Source organism: Eupeodes corollae, chromosome 3 (assembly GCF_945859685.1).
Source record: "Eupeodes corollae chromosome 3, idEupCoro1.1, whole genome shotgun sequence".
Lineage (NCBI taxonomy): Eukaryota > Metazoa > Arthropoda > Insecta > Diptera > Syrphidae > Eupeodes > Eupeodes corollae.
Genome location: NC_079149.1, coordinates 65,587,807 through 65,607,730, shown reverse-complemented (window position 1 = coordinate 65,607,730; position 19,924 = coordinate 65,587,807). Strand labels below are relative to the sequence as shown.

The 19,924-nt window shown below is 33.9% G+C and overlaps 1 protein-coding gene across 6 annotated transcripts in view; it reads left to right on the top strand.

The window, feature by feature from the left end:
• The window catches only part of LOC129952906 (pseudouridylate synthase RPUSD2-like), a 169,014-nt gene extending 160,319 nt beyond the window's left edge, over positions 1 to 8,695 (top strand). For all 6 annotated transcript variants that reach the window (XM_056065861.1, XM_056065860.1, XM_056065859.1 and 3 more), the window contains 6 exons: positions 3,104 to 3,324; positions 3,392 to 3,582; positions 6,085 to 6,309; positions 6,385 to 6,569; positions 6,636 to 6,791; positions 7,776 to 8,695. In XM_056065861.1, the coding sequence (XP_055921836.1) occupies positions 3,104 to 3,324; positions 3,392 to 3,582; positions 6,085 to 6,309; positions 6,385 to 6,569; positions 6,636 to 6,791; positions 7,776 to 7,850 (1,053 nt within the window). In that variant the 3' untranslated portion in view covers positions 7,851 to 8,695. The remainder of the gene's footprint in view (positions 1 to 3,103; positions 3,325 to 3,391; positions 3,583 to 6,084; positions 6,310 to 6,384; positions 6,570 to 6,635; positions 6,792 to 7,775) is intronic.
• Positions 8,696 to 19,924: the final 11,229 nt, after the last annotated feature.

Below are 19,924 nucleotides of genomic sequence, written 5' to 3'. Positions count from 1 at the left end.
GATAGGACGCATTTCAATGAATCCATCGTCGCTTTTATTTGGTTCATTGTACAGAACGAAAATGAGTGCATATATAGTTTTCAAAAGGCAGTGATTCGCGGCAACGTCAAAAATTAAATCAAGGGAAATCAAAAGAGTAAAAGATACTCCGAAAAAATGTACTTATATGCATTTTTTTAAATGATTCATGATTTTAAATAAATGATTCATGATTTCAAATAAGATATAAATTATATTTACGAGTATAATGTTTTTTTTTTGTTTTTAATTTAAAGGCAGTAATGTCTTTTATTTAGTATTCGCAAAATATAAGACTTCAAGAGATATTTTAGTATCCAACCGCCGGCATATATCAGTAAATGAAACATTGTGTTCTTAATTTATTATGTAAAACTGAATCGAATTTAAATGAAACAACAAAACCCTTACTTCCAATTTTACCTTTAACTAGCGATGTGTAGCCTCATATTATGTCAAATTGAGCGGGATTCAGAATTTGTATTTTTAGTCTCCAGATGTGGTTTGTATGCTTTTTGCTATAATAATAGATTTTAAGGAGAAAGTGTTAAATTTGGCATATAATTTATATAAGGTCTATTAGAATGCAAAAAGGATCTCTTGTCAATTAAGACTGAAAAGTACCACTAACTGCTAGTTAACTTCCCATAGGAAGTTATTGTAATGGGTCCGATTTGTCAAATTGAAGGTCCCTAGAGTCGAAATAAAAGATTTGTACAAAGATGTCTGTGTGTGCGTGTGTACGTGTGTACAAGAACCAGAAACGATTAGAAAAGATCTCGACTTCAAATAAATTTTGTTACACAGATAATAGAGACTTGAATTAAATTTTATATAATATATTGTAACGTGATACCAAACAAGTATATTTTTTGAAAAAAAAAACAATAAACGGTTTTTCTTATATATCAAAGAAACTGAAAAAAAATGCTACCTCGAAAATTTTACGAACACAAAATGATTTTATCTCCAAAACAATTTATTGCAACGAAAAATAACGTTTTTACCATCTGGTAAGATTTTGAGAAAAATCGAATTGACAGTTTTTTTTATAAAAAATAAAAACCTAAGAAAACATTACTCAAAGCTGGTAAAAATTGAATTTCGACTCTAATATCTTTTCAAAAATTTGAGATTATGGCTTTTAACTAATTTTAACTTATAAGAAATATTGTTTTCAACATTCGATTAAATTTTGTGAAAAATCGAATTGACAATTTTCTTACAAAAAATAAAAACCCAAACAACAAAATTAATAAAAGTTGATAAACATTGATTTTCGCGTCAAATATCTCTACAAAACTTTGAGATAGGTATTGGCTTTAAACTACTTTTATCTTTTAAAAAATATTGGTTTCAGCGTTCGGAAAAATTTTGTGAAAAATCGAATTGATAATTTTCTTACAAAAAATAAAAACCCAAACAACAAAATTAATAAAAGTTGATAAAAATTGATTTTCGAATATAAATATCTTTTCAAATCTTTGGGATATTGGATTTAAACTACTTTTATTTTGTTTAAAATGTTGTTGTCAACATTCAGTAAAATTGAGAAAAATCGAATTAACAGTTTTTTTTACAAAAAATAAAAACCTAAAAAAAAGCAATTCTAAAACTTGGTTAAAATTTCCTTTTGACTAAAATAGCCTTTCAAAAATTAAAAATTTGTCTTCAAACTTTTTTTATTTCACAGAAAACGTTGTTTTCGATATTTAGTAGTTTTTTTTATAAAAATCCAACAGTCCGTTTTTTCATAAATAAAAATGAAATCTACAAAAAATAGTACGCAAGTTTGGTAAAAATTGATGTTCGGTTCTTGATATCTCTCAAATTAATTTAATTCATCCAATTTGTAAAAGTTTAAGAATGCTACTAAAATTGGTAAAAATTTGTTTTTGACCAAAAATCTGTTTAACAGAACTAAATTTTCAATCTGAACTATTTTGTAAATGAAAAATATTGTTGATAATTTAAAAATGTTTAAGAAAAATTGAACTAACAAACCCAACCCTACAAGCTTTTAAGCAAGACAAATCGACAGACGGGATGGGAAGTTATCAGTGTGGGTCGCATCCCAGTCTCTTTTTATTAATTTAATTAAGTAATAAAAAAAGGATTGAATTCATTTACATTTGTTTTATTGCACGCTATAAGTTGCATACAAACACAATTTTAAATCATCCAAGTGTAATTTTTACAAATTTTTAAGACGTCATGTCCCTTAAAGTGTTATAAATTTGTCATGTCCCTAGTTAAAGGTTAAAACAAAACTTAAAAAAGTAACTCCAGCTAATTTATACCAATGGACCAATCCATAATTTTTACGCACTCTTATGTCTAATATTTTCCTACAAAATAAAGAAATACAAATGTTAAGCATTAAAATAAAATTACAAACAGAAACAAACAGAAAAAGTAAATTTAAGTTACTCCCGTAATTAAATTGTGAAAAGGAGAAAACCATCAATTTTAAAACAGAGCAGTTCTGTACAAAGTTATGTGCCACTCAGTACATATGTATATGTAAATTAAAGAAAAAACTAGAAAATAATCTGTAGGTACTTAGGTTAATTTGGATTTGACAGTTTTACAAATTTTAACTTATTCGAAAAATTAAGAGACGACTTGAACACATCTCAAACTGAACTTATATGAAAACTTTTAATCCCAAAAACCCATTTTGCCTTAAAAGATGATTTAAAAGAAGCATGTCAAAATTTCAAATGATACTTAAAATTTAATTTTATTCTGAAATATGTACGTACCTTAGTAACGATAAGATCTTACAGTCTGAGTAGGATCAGAAGTTAGTAAAAACCACAATCTTCTCGTAGTATCACAATATACCTAAATGATTTTTATTACCGAGATTACTTCTGGTTGCAATTTCTTCTCTGTAAAAAGGTATACGATATTAATTGAGTTTTTGTAAGTATTAACCCTACATATATATTGAAAAAATTGTATAGTTTAAGTTTAAGTATTAATGCTTACATACATTTTGTATAAATAGTCACAAAAAATCTAACATACATAAAGTTCAAACACAATTTTTTAATATTTTGTTTTATTTTACTTTCTTAAGGTTCATCCATGTGGAAGATATAGACACAACACCGTTGTTTTCATACTAGCAAAAGAATATAATTTAAAGAATCTAAGGACAATTCATAGATTAGATCGGCTTACCTCTGGTCTTCTATTATTCGGAAGAAGTCCGAAGAAAGCCAGACAAATGGAACATCAAATACGTAACCGGCAAGTACAAAAGGAATACATCTGTCGAGTAGAAGGCGAATTTCCTGAGTGAGTATTTTTTAAAAGTTATAAATTTTAGTTGTTTTTATTTTAATTGGTGTTTTATCTTTTTTAGAGGAGTTATTGAATGCAAAGAACCAATTGAAGTTGTTAGTTATAAAATTGGTGTATGCAAAGTATCGCCAAAGGGTAAAGATTGTACTACAACTTTTCAGAAGATCGCTCATAATGGAAAAACAAGTGTTGTCCTCTGCAAACCTTTAACTGGAAGAATGCATCAAATTCGAGTACATCTGCAATATCTCGGTTAGTATAAATATTAACTATAGTCCCCAAAAAAAAACGATCTGGTTAGTGCATAAGTTCGTATCATAGAATAATATTCTGAAATTTAAACTGAGGATATATAATCAAATATAACAACAATTTTTGGCATTTAATGTGACTATTCAGATACATGCAGCTTGTGGAGCAAAAATTATTTTTTGAGAGAAACTCAGAAACAATAAAAAAATCTAGAATTTTTAACGAAACTTCTGAAATCAAAGTAATAAAATAAATATAAGTTACTTGACCAAGTGTTATTTCACCTAAATTCAGATGAAAAAGCAAATTCGATCTTACTATTATTTGATGGCCAAATAAAAAGTACTTAAAGCCTGATCTTTAGAATAATAAAATACATAAAATAGTAAAATTGGGTTGCGCAGCGGCCCGTGAGAACTAGGGCCTAGTAACTTAGAACTCTTAACTATTCCAAGGCTTAAAACCCCATCCCGACTACCCACTATCAAGTGCCGATTGAAGCCACCATAACTGGTTCTCCTCCTTCGCCCTATTAGTTCGGTCCCATTTGGACACATCCCTACTGAACCGAAGGAGCTCTGCTCCGCCTTATGGCATGACGTCCCGATTATACAGGAGTCGCCAATCCACGGTTCGTCGTCTGACGTATTAGATTAACGGAACTGCCAATCTATCCTGTATCAGACCGCATCTGTCTAAAAACAGAAATGCCTCTGATGAAATGAAGCCGCTCAAGCGTGCACTCTCAAAATACTCGTCGTTCGTATAGAACGCCCCGAAAATTAAATTGTTGGTCGAAGACATAGCTTTTGCAATGTGACCTCGAACGAGTTTTATCACAAAATTGTCAATTCTGTTGATTCGAGCCCCTCGTTGGAATAGTAATGCAGATTCGGCTGTTCGATATAAGTCGGTACAGGGTCGTAAACACTGCCGCTCGAACACCCGAAACTTCTCCATCTGGTACGGGGCAACGTTGAACCACACAGGAAAACCATAAACGATCATCGGCTGTATGAGGACCATGTCGCAAATTATCTTCACTCTGGGGTCAAGCCGGCTTCTGTAAAACAGCCGTTTCGTCAGAGCAAAGGCTCCTCTAGCCCTGGTCAGAGCAGCATTTATATGTCTTTCGAAACATAAATACTGATCTAACCAGATACCGATGTACTTCACACCACTTTTGCTCGTTAATAGCTGCCCGTGATGACCATCTTGCGCCAATTCTTGCACGTATCCCTCGTGGCCCTAGCCAACGGAGTCCAGGACAGAGTTGTCTTTGACTTCTGGACGTTTATTTTCAGTTTCCAGACGTCGCAATATCGCTGAATCTTATCGAAATCACGCTGCAAGAGAATTCTCACCAAGACTACCTATCAGACGGCTAGTGTTTCAGCATTTACACCAGCGAGAATCGGCGAATTCACCGGTCCCTGTTGAAGACCATGTGTGCCACTTTTGACAACAAACTTTCTACCGTTAAGCATATCATAAAGTATATACAACAATGGCTTGCTTATGCCAAGCCTGCACAGTTTTAGCTAAAGACCCTCTTACCATACGGTGTCAAAGGCCTTTTCCAAATCAACCAGAACAGCACCTGTGAATTGTTGTTTTGATTTATTCCATTGGATATCAGAAACTAGTTTAGACGCAGCATGAATTGTGTCATAACCCGCCTTAAACCCGAACTGTTTATCCGGAATTATTTTGTTGTCCGCAACCCACTTAGTCAGAGCCCTATTAATGATCTTTTCGAAAACTTTGCTGATACTCGGAGGAAGAGTTGCAGTTGTCCTTTCCCTTTTTCGGGAGAGGATGAACCACAGCGGTTTTCCAATGCACTGGATAGTATGCATTATTCGCACTAACCCCCATGCTACGGGCAATACTAAATAAAATAGTAGTTATCAAAAATCCTAAAAAATATTTTTTATTTTTTTTCAAAATTGACAAGGAACCCTTTTTCAGAAAGCATAAAGTGAAGTTGTGCAGAAAATAAATAAATCATAGAGTAATAAAGTTCAGCTTTCAGTTGAATGAAAAAACATGATCAAGTGTAATGTTAACTTTCCAGTCAACTTTCCATTAAAGTTGCCTTAATTGGAAGGTAATTTTTTGCAGCTGGCCAATCAGATACTATAAACTTGCCTTACTTTCAAGTCCCTTATGTCGCCTGAACCTACCCATTTTCTTGTATTTCGAGTTTAGTGTGGACCAGTGGACCACAAATGTTGTTTCAAAATATTGATGTTAGCCATTTGATACATTTCACCTTCCAAAAAATGTTAGCTCCGATCACCAGAACCTGCAACACGTCCTCTTATTTAGCCCGAGTATGCTTATGAGAAAATTCTTCATTTGCTTTATAACTTATACGGTTATCCGTCCGTGCACAAAACCTAATTTTAAATATTGTCTTAACTTCTAATGGTTAACTTACAATACCAAAATATGTCGTTCCAACTTGTTCCATATCCTTTAATTTATATTTTTTTACAGGATATCCTGTCGTTAACGACCCTCTTTATAACCATGAGGTATTTGGACCCTTAAAAGGTCGTGGTGGTGACATAGGAGGAAAAACTGATGAGCAATTGGTTAGAGATCTTATTAATATCCATAATGCAGAGAACTGGCTAGGCATTGATGGTGACTCTGAACTATCATTATTTAAATCAATCAAAGCAGACGGCGATGTAGATATATTATCTGGTGGATCAAAAGGTAAACAATTAAAATAAATTTTAAAAAAACCTCAAAGACAACACAATCTTCTATGCATTTCTTTTTATACCACAGGTATTTTGATGAGTGATGATGATTCAGAAATTGTGTCTCGAGAAACATCGCCTTGCTCAGAAAGTCCAAGACCGGTTGTAGCAGAAGTTGAAAGCATTAATGACAATACAACAATAAATATTTCCAGTAACATACATGTTACCACAACAACCAATGATGACATTGCAGTCGAATCGCAAGAAAAGGTATGATTTGGAATTTATTTTTGTGGCATTTCTTTTAATTTAAGTCTTTGTTTGTTTTTTGTTAAGGTGACAGTTGCAACTCAAACAGGACATGAATGCCCTGATATGGCATTTAATGCTGAAAAAATGACTACAGACAAACATTGTTATGAATGTAAGGTACGCTATAGGGACCCTAAACCGAAGGATTTAGTGATGTATCTGCACGCTTGGAAATACAAAGTAAGGAAAATATATAATAACAAGTAAAAAACATTGAAGTTTTAAACCAAATTGAGCATAATTCGAACCTCCCCTTTGAATATTTTTATCATATTAAGTTTTTAAAATATGCTATTTTAAAAATAATAAAGACGTTATTTTAAGGCCAAGAGAAAACACAACAAATGAAACAATAAATTAGTTGTCAGATGAATTTGCAATTGCAAATCTCAGTTTAAATATTTTTAGTATCTCACTTTGTTTTCGAAATTTAGGATTAAAGTCATTTGACTCTATCTGAATGTTTGAAAAACCTTAAATGATATTCCTTCTTTTTGAATAGTTCGTTTTAGAGTTAATTTTTAATGCAAATTTCGAAACCAAACTCCGATTTTAACACTATTTTTATATTTTTTGATTAATATATTATTTCCCAAAAACTTGATGTTTTAACCTTAGACTACAAAGATACTGAACATTTTTAAACTGAATATTGAAGTAAGGGATTGTAGATTTAGAAAATCATAGCCAATTTTATTGAATAGAAAACTACTTCAAGAATTAAAATAATTTTAGATAAGTTTTTTTTCGAAATCACTCTGTTGGAACTAGAGCCATCGAAATCCTTTGAAAAAAGTATTATTTAATTATCAGCTGCATTACCTTGTTGATCAGTATTATTTTCAACGAAACTACCTCGAATAAATATAAGAATTAAGAGCTGGGATCTTATCTTTAAATATACTAATAAAAGACAGTTAATTCATAAAAACCTTAAGTGATGACACATCAAAGCTGTGTCGAAACGTCCCTAGCACAAACATAAATTTTACACGGCTCTTAAGACCTCGCCGGGTAGCTTATATGAAAAACTAACATATCTCCAATTAAATCTTCACAATAAATGAAATCTTCAACTAAAACTTCTAGGTTTCTTTATACTTGTCTTAATTAATTTCAACTATTCGTAGATGTATAAATATTAATACCTTTCTTCATTTTTAGGGTCCCGGTTGGGAATATGAAACGGAATTACCCGAATGGGCGGGACTCAACTGGGAGGAAGCAACATTCGAATAAAAAACACACAATCAGATGTAAATTCTAAAAACATGTGCATTTTAGTATTTAAAGAAAAGTTTACTCGCACAAGATGGCTGGATTTTTTATACAATGTATATCAATTCTTAAAATAATATTACCACACATTTTATGTTCTTTCTATTTAATTTTCAATTTATAAAACAAAAAAAACGTATGCACACATGCAAGTTAAATATTTTTCTTTGTATACAAGCATTATTTAGTGTTTTAAAATGTAAAATAATAAAACAAATATAAAAAATAACAAAAATGTAATTGCATATCAGTAAAAAAGAATTTTCGTTAAATTTTGTTTCTTTTCTTGTAAAAGATATCAAGAAATTATATATGTATATAATAATGATTACTTATTTAAAACAAAATTCTAGAGCTCCTTGTTGTTTACGTTTTGCACCTTGCCCATATAAACCACCGAACCAATTTAAATATTTGAAATATTAATTCCAACTAAAGAATATACATACATAATATTAATTATGATTTAATTAGCTTCCTTTAAAAAGACCAATTATTGATATTGTTAATTAATATTAAATTTTTTAAAGCATACATTTTGTTTAAATCTATACATACATACATAAATAATTAATTTTGTTTAAGTTGTTAAATGTCGCATAGAAGTATTTGTTGTTAGCTTTGGTTTGATTTAGAAACAATGAGCAATAAACAAAATTTAAAGTGTAGAATTATTTTGTGTGCCTTTCGGAACTGTTATTGAATGACTTATTTATTGAATTTGTTAAATAAACCAAATCAATTGATGATACAAAACAATACATGCTGCATACAATAAAAAGCATTTTCTTAGAATTTGAAAAAAATGACTTTTTTATAATTTCTTGGTTAAATTGAGCTGGAAGCTTTACATCGTAATCTAGCATAATACATTAAAAAAATAATTTATGTTTTGTTTAGTAAATTAAATAAAATGCATAGAATACAGATCAAATTTTGTACCTGTTCCGTACCTCTACTGGAGACTAGGTCAGTGTGTAAACCAAATTCGTAAAGTTGTTTACTTTAAACGGTTAGCTGCAAAACAATTTTTGAAATTCGTAAGAAACTATTTTTCAACAGGGCCAATACTATTCGATTCGAGTCGAGTATTTGTATTTGTATTTATATATTAAATCTACTAATTGCAACAAAATAATGAATCTTTTAGATGCATGAAAATTTACATTTACCACGTTTACATGTTTGACGAATACTTAAATTATAAATTGTACACAAACATTAAATTTTAATACATACACACATAACCGTTTGGATTCGGCTTAAAACTGTAGGACTGTTGTCAGGGACTGTTGTACTCGCACACAGGAATGGTTGAGAGTTGTAAGTCACTAGGTCCTAGTTCTTAACGGACTATTGAGCCACCCAATTTTTTTTGTACATACTTTAAAGTTAAAATTTAAAAAAATATATAGAATAATTTAAAGAAGCTGAGAAATACAAGGATATCATTTTCCTGGACAAAATTGATGAGGTTATTCTTTGCAATTCAATTGGTAGAGTATTCCACAAACGAACTGCAGACACGAGGAATGATATTTCTGGAATAGTATGTGAGAAGCGCGGTAATATTATTCGCAAGCACCTATCTAAATATACATATAACTAAGTCATTATTTATTTCGTTAACACAGCAACCTGGTCACAAAAGTTGTAGATAATAACATCATATGTACAAAAGAATGTTGAACAACATCAGATAAGTCATTGATGAACATAGAGAACAACAGAGGTCCAAGAACTGAACCCTGAGGAACTTCGCTGTTCATGTTATAGGGACTGGATGTTCCGATGGCAGTTTTTATTTATTTATTTATAAGGTGCCACATTAAAAGTAGAGTAACATCTTCCTTGCCAAGAAATTTGGATTTTGAAGTGAACATGGAATGGAATTCGCGAAATAAGTGATTTCAAAAATGTTCGCGTTTAGTCAAACATTTTATTTGGTATTTGCAAACTTAACATATTATTTATTCTTCTAATACGTCTATGTATATAAAATATGTATTCGTGTATCATTTAGGGCCAGAGAAAGAATTTGGTTCTCCACAGGAATTTTTATAAGGACTCGGATTCAAAAACTATAAGATAAGCAGTAATATCAGCCAAATTTAATAAATCAACAATTTCAGAATGCAGAATGCGGATATACAGTGTATAAAGAAAGAACGTTATTAACAAGGAACTTCAACCTTTATTTACAAAAAGCTAAAACAAAATTCTGACATAAGTCTACATTCGATATGTGCATAGCCATAAGAAATCAAATTTGCATTGTAATGGGTTATAGGTCAAACTTCCGTTAGACACCCACGGGCATCTTTAACTGCCTGTTATTAACTTCCTGGGCATCGAAGAAACTAGATTTTCCAGTTCTGCCGATGTAATCCTCTGCCAATCTTCTTCTAGCTACCTTCTTAGCATTGGCGCGGTATGTTTTTGGATTTTTCATCGCAAAATCTCCCATACATGCTCAATAACCTTAAGGTCCTGGCCTTGGCGTGGTGGGTACAGGGGCTTGATTATGGGATTCGCGGCGGATCGTTTTACTAACGAATTTGCCATTTTTCAGTTTTTTCTTTCGTTTTGAATTCGACCAATTAACGAATTCGAAGGGCAATTTGAAATGTCATGTTTGCTGGCGAGTTGAAATCCGAAGGTTTTTTTTTGGCGGATCCACAGGTGAAAGTGTTTATTATATTTCACTCTTCGATTTTGTGGATTCTTTCTGGATTGTAATTATAAAAGAATTGAGTTAGCTTTATTAGAATTTTCTTATAATTTATCATTCACTCTCCTGGGCATCCGTAACCTTGAGGATGCCTGGAATTCCTAAAATTCCTACCTTTCAGAATAAATATACACAATAATTGATTCTATTTTTTAAATCTAATATTGTTTATTAAATAAATTACCGCAAATTTAACAAATTCAATAAAAAAAAAAAAAAAAAAACAAAATTTGTGGAAAGCTTTCAAACAGAATGTGTCAAATGACTGGAATATAGGAAGAACTATTTTCGCTTCGCCGCGAATTCGTTAATAAGGAAATATGACGGGAGTCGAATTTGAATGATCGAATTAAAAACGAACCACCGCGAACCTCATAATTAATATGAGCAGAATGTTTTGGACCCCTATCTTGCTGGGATCAAGGCTCAAAGCATCAACTGATGCTTGTAAATTTTGTTTCAAAATTAAATTATTTTGATAACGATCCATAACGCTCTTAATAAACACCAACTTGTTAACTTCAGAAGCTGCCACTGCACCCCAAAGCCTGACGCTGCCTCCACCATGCTTAACAGTAGCAACTAAGTTCTTTACTTACTTTTTCTCTCCTATCATTGTATTCCAAAATAAATAAAATTCGATTCTAAAAATTATAATGGTTTTTATGAGGAAGCTATGGTAACCATTATTATTTTATTATGTTCCGAGTTCGTCGTTTAATTCTGTTGCATTATTTTTAGGATTTTTGTTTACTTCCTTTAAAAAGTAGCTGACATCTCTTCGAATAAGCTTCTTTGGACGGCCACTACACATTTTGTTTTTAATTGTGCCAGTGTTTTCAAAATTATAAAGGAGGTTTGAACTGAAGTCTTGCTTACATTCAAAAGCTTTGCTATTTCACCAAAATATTTGCATTCATTTCTATATTTTAGAATCAAATTTTGGACTTCAATTGAACATTTCTCAAGAGAAGCCGTTATTAAAATTGAAAACTTATTTAAATTGTAAAAAAATTAAAATAAACACTGTTTTTTAGAAAACAAAAATCACGAACAAAAAACATGCTTATGCTTATTATAGGTAATCATTCTTAAACATTGCATCGCAGCAACTTTGTCAATATGCAGAGTAGTAAAAATGAAATTTAACATAATGATTACATCATTACTTTTATATAAAATGCTTTTTATTTTATAGAATAATGAAAAAAAGTTGTCGTACGTAGACTTTTGTCGTGTGTAAGGTATGTTACAGACGATGATGACTGACTTTTCAATTGAATTTTATAAATAAAACCGAATTTTACCATTTGAAAGCATGAAAAATGTATGACTACCAATCGAAATACCTTCCTGAAAATATTAAGAGGATGAAAGGGGCTGAATCGTTTCAACCTTAACCAGACACAAACTTTTATAATCGATGTGTTAGGGGCAGATACAAATTTAAACCTATTGACAAAAAAAAAAAAAACAATTCTTCCGAAGTCAATAAACCATGCATTAAAGAAGTTTCAAAAATAATACCATCTCCAATGGAAAGTAAAATCGCTAAGCTTCAAAAACATGAAAAACCTTAAATATTAAAATTGCTTAGCTGAATTCATTCATACCAAGTTGACACTATAAACAGATAGAGGGCAGTAACAATACTGAATTTGTGGCGACACGGTAGCGATGGTGGCACATCTGCCTGCTCATGACAAAATTAAAACAGAAAATTCTAGAACAGAATAATTTTGATTCAAAGTGTACAAAAATCAAACTGCCCAAGTGAGCAGATTAAATTTGAAATTTGAATATTTTTCCATTCTTACTTTCTTTCCTTCTGAATTCGGTCTGGTTTTTTTCTCATATCCAACCGCACAATTTCTGTATTTTTAAAATTAGTATACATATATTTAGCTTAATCAATAAATTATTATTCTTATTCTTTTAATAAGTGTTAAATAAAACATAAGTGTTTCATTTCTTCACCTCACTTGTTTTTGTGGTAACTTTGCTTCTGTGAAGTTGGTGTCAATTCAAGACACCACATTGGTGACCCCGACGTGATCTACGTGATCACATAAAATCTGTAAGTAATTTACATTCATATGATTAACAGAACACCTCCCAAAAACATTCCTAAACTGGGAACCATGGCTGATGACGACAAAAATCAGAGTTTGCTTGACTCTGATGTCCCTAATTTCCCAGAACCAAACAACATACTTTCTGGTAGTGATCCAACTGGCAACATCCAAACACCACTCACATCGGCAGCAGCAATGTACATGGGTACACAAGCTCATCAAGAGTTCGTATACGCCGTAAACTTGCATTTGCCTCAATTCGCGCCAGAATCACCAGACATTTGGTTTGCGATCGCCGAGGCAGACTTTACTGCAAACCGTATAACAAGCGATGCGCAAAAATACAACCAGTTGTTAAAATCTCTGCCTTTAAATATCGCTTACCAGCTGATCGACATTGTGAGCAATGCTCCATCCCAAAACAAATATGAAACGCTAAAAACAGCTATTTTACAACGTTTCTCGGAATCTCGTCAGAAACAGATTCAAAAATTGCTCCGAGAAAAGGTCCTGGGCAACAAAAAACCATCCCAGCTTCTCAGAGAGATGAGGGAGCTCTCAAAGAATGCTGTGACTGACGAGGTTCTCCATCAGCTGTGGACCGAACGATTGCCAGAGAGAATTCGCCCGCTTTTGGTCATTTCGGATAACCTTAATGACCTAAACGCCTTGGCCGAGACGGCTGACCGAATCATGGACGCTCTGGTAAGCAATTCTGTCATGTCAGTCCACAACAGCGGTTTCCCGTCTAGTTCTCAGCAAGTTTCCAATTCACCAGATTTGACAAAAATAGAGCGTCAGCTATTGGAGATGCGGTTGATGCTGGAGTGCTGCCAACAAGACATCAAAAATCTTCAATCCACTCAGCAACAGCTCCAACATCAAACACAACACCATCAACCGCAACCTCACGTGCAACGCCCAAGAACCAGGTCAATCACCCCCAACCGAAGTGGTGTGTGTTACTACCATACTCGATGGGGGAATGACGCCCGACACTGCACCAAGCCGTGCAAATTTACAACACCAACACAAAACCAGGGAAACTAGCCACGCTGTCATTAATTGGGGCAGTTGATGACAGCAAATTCAATACAACACCCAAAGAAATCCGTCTACACATCCAAGATTTTACTTCGAATCAAATATTCCTCATAGATTCCGGCTCAGTTGTTTCCATCATCCCAACCAATTATTTTAAAATCAGACCCGAACAAGACCATCTCACGCTCTACGCAGCAAATGCCTCAGCCATTCACACCTACGGTTGGAAGACACTCAAATTGGACCTGAACCTACGGGGGAATGACGCCCGACACTGCACCAAGCCGTGCAAATTTACAACACCAACACAAAACCAGGGAAACTAGCCACGCTGTCATTAATTGGGGCAGTTGATGACAGCAAATTCAATACAACACCCAAAGAAATCCGTCTACACATCCAAGATTTTACTTCGAATCAAATATTCCTCATAGATTCCGGCTCAGTTGTTTCCATCATCCCAACCAATTATTTTAAAATCATACCCGAACAAGACCATCTCACGCTCTACGCAGCAAATGCCTCAGCCATTCACACCTACGGTTGGAAGACACTCAAATTGGACCTGAACCTACGCAGAACCTTTCTTTGGACGTTCGTGATTGCTGACATAGAAACAGCAATACTTGGTGCAGACTTTTTAGCACACTACAACCTCCTGGTGGATTTAAAACATCAAAGATTGATTGACCCTCTCACTTCGCTATCATCAAAAGGAGAATCTTTAGCCACCAAAACCTACAACATCTCTACAGTGGACTCATCTCTTCCAGAACCGTATGCGGGGCTGCTTAGAGAATTCATCCAAGTCACAAAACCCAACTACAGTCCAAATTTCAACAATAGGCAATATGCACACCGAATCCAAACTAAAGGTCCACCAGTCTCAGCACGCTCCCGCAAACTAGCTGGAGAAAAAGCAACTGCTGCCAAAACCCATATATCCGAGATGCTGGAAAATGGCATCATCAGACCTTCAAGAAGTCCGTTCGCCAGTCCAATACACCTGGTAAGAAAGAAAAATAATGACTGGAGACTCTGCGGAGATTATAGACAACTGAATGCCATAACTGAAGCTGATAAGTATGCGCCACCACTTATCCAAGACCTCTTTCTTCGTCTTCATGGAAGTTGCATCTTCACCAAACTCGACTTGGACAGAGCTTACCATCAAGTGCCGATGCATCCAGACGATATATTCAAAACAGCCATCATTACACCTTTTGGCCTGTTCGAATACTTAGTCATGCCGTTTGGCCTCAGGAATGCGACACAGACATTTCAACGATTCATGGATTCAATATTCAGAGATCTTGATTTTGTCTTCATTTACATCGATGACATACTCATCATGTCAAAGGACAAAGATCAACATGAATCTCATCTAAAAGCAGTTTTCCAACGCCTGCAAGAGTTTTCCTTGAGCATCAATTTAAAAAAATGCGTTTTTGGCCAAACAGAAGTCAACTATCTTGGTTACAAAATAAGCTCTCAAGGATACTCGCCAATGAGTGAACGAGTTGACGCAATACTCACCTTCAAGAAACCAGAAACAATCGAAGAACTCAGACGTTTCCTCGGAGTAACAAACTATTATCGACGATGTATTCCCAATGCAGCTGTTTCTCAGCTTCCGCTCAACGGCTACTTGCAACGCTCTATTAAAAACGACAAGACCAAAATACAGTGGACTGAAGAATCATCACAAGCATTTGAGGAATGCAAAGAGAAAATCGCTAACATAACTCTACTTGCATATCCGTCACCAGATGTACCCATGATCCTCACCACTGATGCATCATCAACTGCAATTGGAGCTAAACTTGAGCAACTTGTAGACAACAACTGGCAGCCATTGGGTTTCTTCTCTCGCAAACTCAGTTCAGGAGAGCAAGGCTATTGCACCTACGACCGAGAATTACTTGCCATTTTTGCGTCAATTCAATTCTTCCACCACATGCTTGAATGTCGTAGTTTTACTATCAAGACAGACCATAAACCCTTGATCTATGCATTCAAGCAAAAACATGACAAGGCACCTGAACGAAGACTCCGGCAGCTCGACTACATATCCCAGTTTTGCATAGACATAGTCTATCTTAAAGGTGATGACAACATTGTAGCAGACGCCTTGTCACGCATCAACACGATAAACATGCCGACCATCTTGGAACCAAGCATAATCAGGGACGAACAACTAAAAGATGAACATCTTCAACATCTCATCCAAAATGCATCATCACTCCATTTGCATGAACTGCAAGCTGAACCTGGCATTAACTTATACTGCGACATTTCACAAGGCATCGTCAGACCATACATACCGTCATCGCTACGAAGAACAGCGTTCGAAACCATACACAGCTCCGCACATCCTAGTGGTAGGACAACTTCACGTCTCCTGCGAGAAAAATATACGTGGCCTGGAATACGAAAAGATGCGATTAAATGGTCTCGAGAGTGCATGGCATGTCAAAAAGCCAAAGTTAATCGTCACAATACACTTCAACCTGAACACATCACAGTTCCAGATGCAAGATTTAGCCATGTTCACATCGACATCATCTTTTTACCAATGGTTAATGGTTACCAATATTGCCTAACCATGATAGACCGGTTCTCAAGATGGCCAGTTGCAGTTCCAATTCAAGACATGACCGCTGACACAGTCGCAACATCACTATTCGACCATTGGATCTCACATTATGGATCTCCCGTCACTATCACATCAGACCAAGGCAGCCAGTTTGAGTCAGCTCTATTCCAAGCTCTCACCAATCTCATTGGAACTAAAAAGACAAGGACTACACCCTACCATCCTCAGTCCAACGGCATGGTCGAACGCTTGCACAGAACTCTGAAAGCAGCACTGATGTGTTCTCCAAAGCCCTGGATCGAAATACTGCCAACTGTGTTGCTTGGACTTAGAACATCATTCAAAGAAGATCTCCAAGCCACACCGGCAGAAATGCTTTACGGAACGCGTTTAAGAATCCCTGGAGAATTTTTTGTCTCAACAGATCTTCCATCAGATGCTTCTGTGTTCATCGAAAAACATCGCGAGTTCATGCGTGGAATCCGTCCAACACCAACTGCTCATCACAACAAAGCAAGAATATTCATATTCAAAGACCTCAACACTTGCTCGCACGTCTGGTTACGCTGTGATAGAGTAAAAGCTCCTCTGGAACCGCCATACGAAGGTCCTTACAAAGTCATCGAGCGTTTATCCGACAGAGTCTACAAATTAAACGTTAATAATGAGGAAAAAAGTGTGTCTATTGATAGACTTAAACCGTGTTATATGAGTAAATCGGATGATGACGAAACAAATCAAGTATCTCCAACACAACGAATACAGCCACATCTTTGGGGTTCCACCATGGATCCACCACAACGTACGTACCAACAGAAAAGAATCGTGACATTTCATCGTCCAGCTGAAAAGACACTCGGGGGGGAGTGACTGTGGCGACACGGTAGCGATGGTGGCACATCTGCCTGCTCATGACAAAATTAAAACAGAAAATTCTAGAACAGAATAATTTTGATTCAAAGTGTACAAAAATCAAACTGCCCAAGTGAGCAGATTAAATTTGAAATTTGAATATTTTTCCATTCTTACTTTCTTTCCTTCTGAATTCGGTCTGGTTTTTTTCTCATATCCAACCGCACAATTTCTGTATTTTTAAAATTAGTATACATATATTTAGCTTAATCAATAAATTATTATTCTTATTCTTTTAATAAGTGTTAAATAAAACATAAGTGTTTCATTTCTTCACCTCACTTGTTTTTGTGGTAACTTTGCTTCTGTGAAGTTGGTGTCAATTCAAGACACCACAAATTAACCGGTGGAAATAAGGGAGTTATTTTTATACGAAATAGTATATATTCCTTTTTCACAACATTTTACGTGTATCTTCCCAGTTTGTTTTTTGAAATTTTTAAACTAAAGAAAAACGTATGCTTGGGTGAATTTGGCTTCGTTAATATTGGAAGCCAACTAGTTTTTCTACATTTTACTTTTACTCTTAATTAAATCAAACCCAATGATTGTTTTTTCTTCGCGGATGCTTTTGGAAGTTTTCGATTGGTATCAAATGAAAATTTTTCTCTTTGAAAGAATGGACATTTTCTAGAGAACTGGATCATGGATAGTTTTACATGACTATTTTAAAGTTAAGCCTTTGCCTGAAAGTTTTCTGGAAAACAAGTTGAGAAAAACTTGTTTGTTGCTTAATATTAAATAACACATGTTTCAAATATAAAATAAAAACGTGATATCAACTTATAATATGATACTGATACTAATTCCAATTCAAAACTCCGCTTAAACTTGTTTTGCACTCTGGTAGTTAATCTGTTGTTTCTTTGCCAACAAGCTTTTTTTGTCTTAGAACCTAAGAACATTTATTTTTAGAAAGTTTGACAAAATAAACAAAATACAAAAATGAAGTGAAAAAGTTTCTCCATACATCTGCAACTTATAGAAGTGCTAGTAACTTTAGAAAATAGGAATAGATCACACTAACGCGAAGTTAGCAGTCCATTTAATAGATTTGACTTGATCGTAAAGGGAGAATCCACTTTAAGATCTTCATTGAACATACAAAAAAAAAATAATACATTTGTATGTATTTAACATTTAACTACATAGGTAATATGTTTACTATCCATTTTTGTTTAGCAAAATGTTAGTGGACTCAAGGGGCCTTACCAATAATCAAAATTAATGCTCACTTAAACATTTAACTGGGTTTTTAATATTTTGCCATACTAATAAACATTTTAATAGGTTAAGCGCTAACACCCAGTTAAATTGTATTGTTTGGAAACTTAGCTATAAACGGACAGTTGAATTAAACTCCATGGTTAGCCCTGTCATTTTGACAGTGAGATTGGTTGTAATTTTTGTGTGCTCTATGATGACAAGAAGAATATTTTCTCGATATAATTTGCAATTGTTTTTAAAATATTTTTTTTATTCCAGAGAAAACTTGCCATCCCCATCAAATCCACCAGAACCTAAAACGAAAGACAGCTAGGCCTCCTCCCCCCCTAAAACTACATACAAAAACCTAAGAAAAAAAAGTCCAAAAACTTTGGGAACATTTGAAAAAATAAAAAAATTGCACAAGTGGAGATGGAAACGAAAAAAAAGAAATCATTCTTGCACTTCAAGAAAGACTTTTAAGAAAGAAGCTAGAAGCAGAGAGAAAAAACTAAATGAGAGAGCCAAATTTCCTCGTCTCCGTCCCTTTGAAACCTCTTACTCTCATTTTTTATAGCGTGTTGAATTCGTATCGGTGTATACATGTTTTCACCTCTGAAATTTCGAAATCTTTGCCACGAATTGTTTCTTCGTGCTCTTTTTGCATAATTTTAATTTTATCTTCAGCCGCTTTTAAAAGTTCTATGAGTTTCATTTTTTTGGGGGTTCTATTCCTTAAATACTCACATGTTTGAGTTTGAGTGCTGTTGAACGAAATTTCATCTTCTTCAATTAGACCTGAATCTTCAAAGTTTCTTTCTCCACCAAAAGCTTCAGTTGGCTTAACTGAAGCTTCCGGTGAATAAACTATTAAAGAATCATGCCTAACGAAGGAATCCATTTCTTCAACACTCAGGTTGGGCACAGACCATTGGTTCAATCTCTTTCTGGTACTTCCAGCGAACATGATGTCCGAAAAGTGTCTTTCGCAGACTCTTTCGTTTTTGGGTAATTCTTGGAGGTTTAAATTCAACCTCCAAATTTCCCTACTAATGATTAAAAAAAAATTTAAACGTAGTAGTAGCCAGTAGAGGTAACGACTTCAAATAAATTTTGTTATACAGATAATAATGCAGAAAGGATTCTCAAGGAATTACGTGGCTGGTAAAATTTTGAAAAAAATTGAATTGAAAAGAATAACCTACAAAAAACAATACTAAAACTTGGTAAAAATTTACTTCCGACTCAAATATATTTTCAAAAATTAAAAATATTGGCTTCAAACTATTTTTTTTACAGAAACTATTGTTTTAAACATTTCGTAAATTTTGTATAAAAATCCAACTGTCCGTTTTTTCATACAAAAATAAATACAAACAATTTGGTAAATATTGATGTTTGTTTCTCGATATCTCGTGAACAATATAAGATATTGACTTCAAAATAGTTTCATTCATCCGATTTGTATTTG